Source organism: Thamnophis elegans, chromosome Z (assembly GCF_009769535.1).
Source record: "Thamnophis elegans isolate rThaEle1 chromosome Z, rThaEle1.pri, whole genome shotgun sequence".
NCBI lineage: Eukaryota > Metazoa > Chordata > Lepidosauria > Squamata > Colubridae > Thamnophis > Thamnophis elegans.
In genome coordinates, this window is record NC_045558.1 from 132,471,015 (window position 1) to 132,480,613 (window position 9,599).

General features: G+C 42.8%; 1 protein-coding gene across 1 annotated transcript in view; it reads right to left on the minus strand.

Moving 5' to 3' along the window:
* Window positions 1–591: 591 nt before the first annotated feature.
* The window catches only part of CLDN15 (claudin 15), a 24,501-nt gene continuing 15,493 nt past the window's right edge, over window positions 592–9,599 (minus strand). Inside the window, exons 3-5 of the mRNA XM_032238232.1 lie at window positions 5,972–6,053; window positions 3,345–3,455; window positions 592–1,101 (exon numbers count right to left, since the gene is read on the minus strand). Of these exons, the coding sequence (XP_032094123.1) occupies window positions 978–1,101; window positions 3,345–3,455; window positions 5,972–6,053 (317 nt within the window). The 3' untranslated portion in view covers window positions 592–977. The remainder of the gene's footprint in view (window positions 1,102–3,344; window positions 3,456–5,971; window positions 6,054–9,599) is intronic.

The following is a 9,599-nucleotide window of genomic DNA, read 5'->3' on the forward strand; positions in this document are numbered from 1 at the left end:
GTGACATTGACTTGGCCACACCCACATGATCACATGACCACCAAGCCCCGCCTACCCAGCTGGTCATTAGGGCAGAGAACTGGTTGGTAATTTATTTGAATCCCACCACTGGTTAGGGGTGCAAGGGTCTTGTGACAGCTTTAAGACTTGCACACTTCAATACCAGAGTTCCTGAGCCAACATGACTGGAGAAGGAATTCTGGGAGTTGAAGTCCACAAGTCTTAAAGCTCTCAAGTTGAACACCCTTGGGGTTTTTTTCCCTAAAGGGTTAGGGGTGCAAGGGTCTTGTAACTTGACAGCTTTAAGACTTGTGTGCTTCAAATGCCAGAGTTTCTGAGCCAACATTTTGGTTGTTAAGCAAGAGTGTTGTTAAGTGAGTTTCACCACATCCACACCCACCAGTCACATGACTGGCAAGCCACTCCCACTCAAGTCACATGGCCAGCTAGCCACTCCCACCTGGTCATATGGCCGGCCAGCCACTCCCACAAAGCAGGCCACACCTACAGAAGAGATTCTAAAAAATTTTGAAACCCACCACTGCTCCACACACACTTAAGTCCCTTTGAATGACAAACCACAGGAGGTGATTTATCTTGAGTTTCAGTCCCTCTCATTGGCCACATCGATTCTTCTGAACAACCGGCATCAAAAAATCTGAGAAGCAATCTCCATTCTTGCTGAATACCTATACAGATACATATATAGATGTGTATTAAAAGTCTGTTATGCACTTTTCGGCAATAAATAAATTTGCCCAATGTGGCATTGGCCAGGATCAGATCCGGAAACATGCCTTCTGTCCATCTCTAGATTCAGGGTCATCCTCACGATGTAAGAAAGTCCAAACCGAAGGATTTTTAAAAAAGTTCTCCCTTGGTACGGGTGTTTTTTGGAAGAGTCTTTGTGGCCTTCTGGGTTTCGCAGGGAAGCATCCAAAAACGATGGGAATGGTCCTGATCCACCATCTCTCAGGTTAAACATAGGCGTTCTTACCATACTGGCCGTTACTGCTAGCATTGGACTCTCTGCGGGGACGAGAGACTGAGGGGTTGTGAGCCGACGTGCCGCCTTTCGGGGCTTTGTAAGGATATGTGTAGCTAGGAGTAGAAGAGGAAAGAGGTCAGTGTTTGGATTCAATAAGATTTCAGAGAATTACAGGGGGTTCTTGACTTACAACGTCTTCATTTAGTGACCATTCAAAGTTACAACAGCACTGACAAGGGTGGGATTGAAAAATTTTAAGCAATCGGTTCTCTGCCTGGTTGCTGGGTGGGCGTGGCCTAGTTGGCTTTCTGCACCAAGGGGCGGGGGGAGTTTTTGCCCTGCCCAGGCTCCGGAGGCTTTCCTCGAACCTCCAGGGAGGTGAAAACGGCCTTCCCCAGGCTCCAGAGGTCAGAAACAGGCCCATTTCTTGACTTCTGGTACTTCTGGTTATGACCGGTATGCCCCAGTATGGGCATTACCAGTGCCTGCTGGGAGCACCAGGTACCATTCTGGTATGGTGCTCCGGAGGGCCCACTCACACTCCTTACCGACATTTGAAGTTTTTGGAGCTTCCGCACATGCGCACAGAGCATACAGCGCCTGTGCGACACTCCGCTGAGCAGCTGGGGTGTCACAGGCAGTAAGTATGCATGCGTGCGCTGTGCCCATTCATGTGGTGGGCGCCTGGCCCCCTTGCACCGTACCGGTTGCAATGGGATCCGGAACCCACCACTGTTCTGGTAGGCCTGTTTTCACCCACTCCGGGTTCCGCAGGGCCTCTGGAGACCAGAACCGAGCCTCTTTCTGGACTTCCGATACTTCTGGTAGGCCCATTTTTCCACCCTCCTTAGGCTCTAGAACCTTTCCTTGAGGCTCCGGGAGGGCGAAAACAGCCTCCCCTGGGTTCCTGAGGCCAGAAATGGGCTCGTTTTTGGACTGCCGGTACTTCCGGTAGGCCCATTTTTCACCCTCCCCAGGCTCTGGAGGTTTTTTTCAAGCCTCCGGGAGGGTGAAAATGGCCTCCCCCAAGTTATGGAGGCTGGAAATGAACCCATGGGACTTCCGGTAGGCCCATTTTTCACCCTCCCAGAGTTTCCAGGTGGGCCCTGCCCTTATCTGGCATCCAAAATGGGCCACGTGGAGACTCGTGGGATGGGCGGGGTGGGCAGAGTCAGTCAGTCCTTTCCAGTACTGGTTTGGCGAGCCAGATTAAAATTAACATCCAGTTCGCATGAACCGGTCCCAACTGGCTGAATCCCACCCCTGAGCACTGAAAAAAGACCACTTTTCATGCTGATGGTTGTTGCAGCATCCCCATGCTCACATGATCGAAATTCAGTCTGTTTGGCAACGGACTCATATTTATGACCGTTGCAGTGTCCCGGGGTCAAGTGATCTCTTTTTGGCTACCTTCTAACAAGGAAAAGTGTTGCGGCCTGTCAGCCACCAGGCCTTTAGCAGCCAAATCAGGAGGAGGGGAAGGTGTGGGAGCCACGGTCAGCATCAAGGCAACCTGAGAACTCCAAGGGAGAAGAGGGAATGGGGCTGTTGGAGTGAGACAGAGGCGGAGCCTGGGCTGCCTGTCAGCCCTCAGATGGAGAGTCAACAGCCCCCAGGGCTGGAGGTGGCTGATGAGGAAGAGGAGGAACAGCTGGATCCAGTGCCTGACGCAAGGATGTGCAAAAGGCAGAGGAGAGGAGAGCAGTGGAAATCCATAGGCCGGTCCTTGGGACGGAAGAGTCACCGCTGCTAGTGAAATCCCACCCTAGCTCTGGAGTTAAAAGGCAGAGGGCATAGATGAATAGATGCGGCAGACAATTATTCATCTCCCGGCCTGCCAGACTTGTTAGCCTGCGGTGAGAGAGAAACTTTTTGCTGGGGCTGCCGGAACTCCTAATAAAGTAATCTTCGAGTTAACTTCAGAAGATTTGTCGGCTTTGCCTCAGAACAAAAAGTCAACAGGGAAGCACTAACTTAACTCCAGGGATTCACTTAACAAACTGCGGCAAGAGAGGTGGTAAGTTGGGGCAAAATCCACTTAGCAGTTAGTTAGACTTATATACCGCTTCATAGGGCTTTCAGCCCTCTCTAAGCGTTTTACAGAGTCAGCATATTGCCCCCACAGTCTGGGTCCTCATTTCACCCACCTCGGAAGGATGGAAGGCTGAGTCAACCTTGAGCCGGTGAGATTTGAACCACTGAACTGCAGATAACAGTCAGCTGAAGTGGCTGCAGTACTACACTCTAACCACTGCGCCACCTCGGCTCTTAATCACAGAAATGTTGAGCTCGACTCCTGGTCATAAATCAAGGACTACCTGTATTTGGCACGCCAGCGCGTCTCTCTCTTTCTCACCTGTTGTCCTGGGATGAGTTGGTCCGACAGGAACTGAACAGAAAACAGCCTCCGATGATCACTAGCAAGGAAGAACTCCAGCCTAAATACAGGGCAGGCCCAATTTCGTATCTGAATAAACAAAAGGGGTACAACTGATTAGTGGACTGGTTGATTGATTGATGCATTGACAATTCACTTTTCTGGATCTATGCAAGGGGTTTTAACCCCTCTCTCTCAGGAAGGGTGGGCTGAGTCAGAAGGATTGGTTCAAAAGTCCCCTAGCGAGCAACAACCAATTAAATATGAGCCATCAGTGTGCAGCGGTAGCCAAAAAAGCCAATGCAATTCTAAATTGCATTAACAAGAGGGATACAATCAAGATCAAGAGAGGTACTAATATCACTCTATAAAGCCTTAGTAAGACCACACCTAGAGTACTGCATCCAGTTTTGGTCACCAGACTATAAAAAAAGATGTTGAGACTCTAGAAAAAGGGGCAGAGAAGAGCAACCAGGATGATCAGGGGACTGGAGGCTAAAACATATGAGGAATAGTTGCAGGAACTGGTCATGGTTAGTCTAGTGAAGAGAAGAACCTGGGGAGACACGATAGCAGTCTTCCAATATTTGAGAGGCTGCCACAGAGAGGAAGAGGTCAAGCTATTTTCCAAAGTCCAGACAAGGAATAATAGATGGAAAGTGAGAAAGGAGAGATTCAACCTGGGAATAAAAATACATTTTCTGACAGTGAGAGCAATCAACCAATGGAACAAAAGTTCCCTTCGGAAGTTGTGGGATCTTCATCACTGGAAGCTTTCAAGAAGAGACTAGACTACCATCTGTCAGAAATGGTATAGGGCCGTAATGGCGAACCTATGGCATGGGTGCCACAGGTGGCACGCAGAGCCATTTGTCAGGGCACGCGAGGTGTTGCCCTGTCAGCTGGCCGGCATGCATACACCCACTGGCCAGCTGACTTTGGCCTTCTTTTGAGGCCATTTTTCGCCCTCCGGAGCCAGCCCTCCAGGCAAACCGGAAATTCAGGAACATACTTTAGCCCTCTGGAGCCTTCAGGAGCTTTCAAGAGGGTTCCCTGAAGGCTCCGGAGGGCAAAAAACGACTCTACTGAAGGTCCCTGGAGGCTCTGGAGGGCTAAAACCGGCCTTAAAAAAAACGACCTTCCTGAACTTCCAGTTTGCCTGTAGAGTCGGTTTTTCGTGCTCCAGAGGCTTCCATCCCATCAGGAAAAAAAAAAAAAGAATTCCAACAATTTGTTTCAATCTGCTGCAACTGGAGTAAGAAAATGTTAAAATTCTTCATACTTCCCTACTTTATAAATCACCATTACTGTGGAACCGGTGGGCGGTTAGAAAATTTTACTACTAACAGAGATACCAAATTGGGCGGTAGGTTGACTACCCCTGCTATTGGGCGTTGCATGCCAAAACAACTAGGCATAAAGTTAGTTTTTTCTCCAATGCCATCAGTCTGCTGAACATCTAACTCCTACAGTACTGTCTTAGGCCTAAAGATATTTACCCATGTAGTAAAGCTGTATTCCTATTATCCTTGTCATCATCTCATCTTTTCCATCTTTCCTATTTACCTTCTCCTGTTGATATATTATGATGTATCAATTGTTGTTTGCCTCTTGATTTATGATTGTATCTTATGATTTATGATCTGTGACTTACTACTTTGTTGTTTGTATTTATACTGAGAACTGATGCACCAGAGACAAATTCCTTGTGTGTCCAATCATATTCTATTCTATTCTATTATATTCTATTCTATTATATTATATTCTTATTATCTTCATCTGTTTCTGTTTCCAGTCTAATTCTATTCTATTATAATTCTATTCCATATTTTGCTTTCTTTTCTTTTCTTTTCTTTTCTATTCTATTCCATAGTTTCTATTCTATTCTAATTCTAGTTCTATTCTATTCTTATTCTCTTCATCAGTTTCTGTTTCTATTCTAATTCTAATTCTATTCTATTCTATTATAATTCTATTCCATATTTTGCTTTCTATTCTATTCTATTCCATAGTTTCTATTCTATTCTATTCCATAGTTTCTATTCTATTCTAATTCTAGTTCTATTCTATTCTTATTCTCTTCATCTGTTTCTGTTTCTATTCTAATTCTATTCTATTCTATTATAATTCTATTCCATATTTTGCTTTCTATTCTATTCTATTCCATATTTTCTATTCTATTCCATATTTTCTATTCTATTCTAATTCTAATTCTATTCTATTCTTATTCTCTTCATCTGTTTCTGTTTCTATTCTAATTCTATTCTATTCTATTCTATTCTATTCTATTCTAATTCTATTCCATATTTTGCTTTCTATTCTATTCTATTCCATTCCATATTTTGCTTTCTGTTCCATATTTTCTTTTCTATTCTAATTCTAATTCTATTCTATTCTGCCACTATCTAGGACAGAACTTTCAATCTCCTGATTGGGAGGCGAGCATTTTCATCAGTAGTCTGCTCAAAGGCAGGCTATCAATAAAATATAAATCTATAAAATATAAATCAATCTATCTGTCCTGCCATTTTCTTTCTTCTCAACCTTAGACCCCCAGGCTACTCTGAGAGAGAAAAAGAATATGGATCCACGTATTGGATACTTACTTTGTCCCAACAAAGAGTGGGTTAAAAAAATCCCGGGTGATATTGAAGGCGTACCATGAAACGGTCACCATCCCGCAGAGACCTGAATAGGAAAAATAAAAAGATATTTGGGGTGAGAAATAGTTTTCGGGTGGAACTCTGGAGTGGATGGACGTGAGCTGCTATTTTGAAAACCAGATAGCTGGAGGACCAAGAAATCTTCCAAAGAGAAGGATAATGCCTTCATTTAGAATGGAATGGAATGGAATAGAATAGAACAGAACAGAATAGAATAGAATAGCCAAGTGTGATTGGGTATACAAGCAGAGGTGGTATTCAGCAGAAAAAAAATCATTGATATTGTAGCCGCTAAAAAGGTCATGACAGATCTAGGTAACATGGATGAGCTTATCACCTTCTTCTCCTTTACTCTAGAAGGGGGCCTTTGGGGGCAAAGCAGAGGTGAAATTCAGCAGGTTCTGACAGGTTCTGGAGAACCGGCAGCGGAAATTTTGAGTAGTTCAGAGAACCGGTAAATACCACCTCTGGCTGGCCCCGCCCCATCTATTCTCTGCCTCCTGAGTCCCAGCTGATCGGGAGGAAATGGGGCTTTTGCAGTATCCTTCCCCTGCCTCGCCCACCAAGCCACGCCACGCCACGCCCACCAAGCCACGCCACGCCCACCAAGCCACGCCACGCCCACCAAGCCACGCCACGCCCACAAAGCCAAGCCCACAGAACCAGTAGTAAAAAAAAATTGAATCCCACCACTGTAGGCAAGGAATTTGTCTTTGGTGCATATGCTGTCAGTGTACATAAAGAAAAATAAAATAGAATACATTCATCAAGAATCATAAGTTAGAACCCTTAGTGATAGTCAAAGGTTACTAATAAGAAATCAAATCATACCAGGAAAAAAGTAAAACAATATGAATTGTAACGCGGCACGACAAAACCGCGCTCATCAAAATAGCGGTGATAAAATTGCGTCGCTAAAGCCGCAACGTCATCACTGTGCGTCATCACCGCCGCGACAACAGCGCGGCAAAAGAAGGGCGCTTTAAAATGGCGCCGCAGCAGAAAGCCGATTTCAATTAAGGTAAGGGTTAGGATTAGGTTTAGGGGTTTGTTTTAGGGTTAGTTTTAGGGTTAGGTTTAGGTTTAGGTTTAGGGTTAGGGTTAGGGTTAGGTTTAGGGTTAGGGTTAGGGTTAGGGTTAGGGTTAGGGTTAGGTTTAGGGTTAGGTTTAGGGTTAGGTTTAGGGTTAGGGTTAGGTTTAGGGTTAGGTTTAGGGTACTGAGTGCTTGGGAATGTGCAAATTTGCCCTCCGCGATTATGTCATCGTGGTAGGGTCGTGTTTTTCCTTAGCGCTTCCAACGTCGCGAATTAGTCTTCACGCTTATGTCTCCGCGGATAAGGGCTTCGCGGATTTGTGGTGGAACCGAATTGTAAAGATACAAGAAACATGGTTATAGTCATAAGTAGGAAGAGATAGGTACTAGGAAAGATGAGAAGGATAATAGTGATACAATTTTAGTAATATTTTGAAAGTGGTGAGGGAATTATTTGTTTAGCAGAGTGATGGCATTTGGGGTAAAACTGTCCTTGTGTCTAGTTGTTCTGGTGTGTAGTGCCCTATAGTGCCATTTTGAAGATAGAAGTTGAAAGATTTTATACCCAGGATGTGAGGTCTGTAGATATCTTCGCAGCCCTCTTTTTAACTCATGCGTTATACAGGTCCTCAGTGGAAGGCAGATTGGTAGCTATTGTTTTTTCTGCAGTTGTAATTATCCGTTGAAATCTGTGTCTGCCTTGTTGGGTTGCAGAGCCAAACCAGATAGTTATAGAGGTGCAGATAATAGACTCAATATGAAGAATATGAAGACTATGGAAGAAGACTCACAAATGTGCGGCTATGCAAACTGAATCAAGTAATACACAATTTGAATCAAGGAAGAAAGAACCACAAGAAGCATTGTGGTGATGAGACAATACTCTATATACTTTCTGTAATCTCAACATCTTTTTTTATCATGGGGTAACCAAAACTGGATGCAAAAATCATCATCTGGGTGATTAAATGCCTGGAGACTAAAACATATGGAGAACAGCTGCAGGGTTTGGATTTGGCTAGCCTAAAGAAAAGAAGAATTAGGAGTGACATGATAGCAGTATTTCAGTATTTGAAAGGCTGCGACAAAGAAGAGGGGGTCAAATTATTCTCCAAAGCATCTGAGGGCCACGACAAGAAATAATGGGTGGAAACTAATCAATGAGAGAAGCAACCTGGAATTAAGAAAAAAAAACTTCCTAACAGGGAGAACAATTAACCAGTAGAACAGATGGCCGCCAGAAGTTGTGGGTGCTTCATCACTAGAGGTTTTAAGAAGAGATTGGACAATCACTTGTCTGATATGGCATAGGGTCTCCTGCTTGATCAGGGGGATGGACTGGAAGACCTCCAAGGTCCCTTCCAATTCTGTCTATTCCATTCTATTCAATTTCATTCCATTCCATATTTTCTACTCTATTCTATTCTATTCCATTCTATTCCATTCTATATTTTCTATTCTTTTCTATTCTATTCCATTCCATTCCACATTTTCTATTCTATTCCATTCCTTTCTATTCCATTCCATATTTTCTATTCTATTCCATTCCATTCCATATTTTCTATTCTTTTCTATTCTGTTCTGTTCTATTCCATTCCATATTTTCTATTCTATTCTACTCCATTCCATTCCATATTTTCTATTCCATTCTATTCCATTCCATTCCATATTTTCTATTCTATTCTATTCCATTCTATTCCATTCCATATTTTCTATTCTTTTCTATTCTATTCTATTCCATTCCATTCCATATTTTCTATTCTATTCTATTCTATTCTATTCCATTCCATTCCATATTTTCTATTCTATTCTGTTCTGTTCTATTCTATCCCATTCCATTCCACATTTTCTATTCTATTCCATTCCCTTCCATTCCATTCCATATTTTCTATTCTATTCTATTCCAATCCATTCCATATTTTCTATTCTTTTCTATTCTATTCTATTCCATATTTTCTATTCTATTCTGTTCTATTCTATCCCATTCCATTCCACATTTTCTATTCTATTCCATTCCCTTCTTTTCCATTCCATATTTTCTATTCTATTCTACTCCATTCCATATTTTCTATTCCATTCCATATTTTCTATTCTATTCTATTCCATTCTATTCTATTCCATATTTTCTATTCTATTCTGTTCTGTTCTATCCCATTCCATTCCACATTTTCTATTCTATTCCATTCCCTTCTATTCCATTCCATATTTTCTATTGTATTGTATTCTATTCCATTCCATTCCATATTTTCTATTCTATTCCATTCCATTCCATATTTTCTATTCTTTTCTATTCTGTTCTGTTCTATTCCATTCCATATTTTCTATTCTATTCTATTCCATTCCATTCCATTCCATTCCATATTTTCTATTCCATTCCATTCCATTCCATATTTTCTATTCTATTCCATTCCATTCCATATTTTCTATTCTATTCTACCCTTCCCATCTGGCTTCCAAGAAGCAAAACCAATGGGGAAAGTTAAATTCGCTTAACTGCAGTGATTTTCTTAACAACAGTGGCAAAAAGGTCGTAAAATG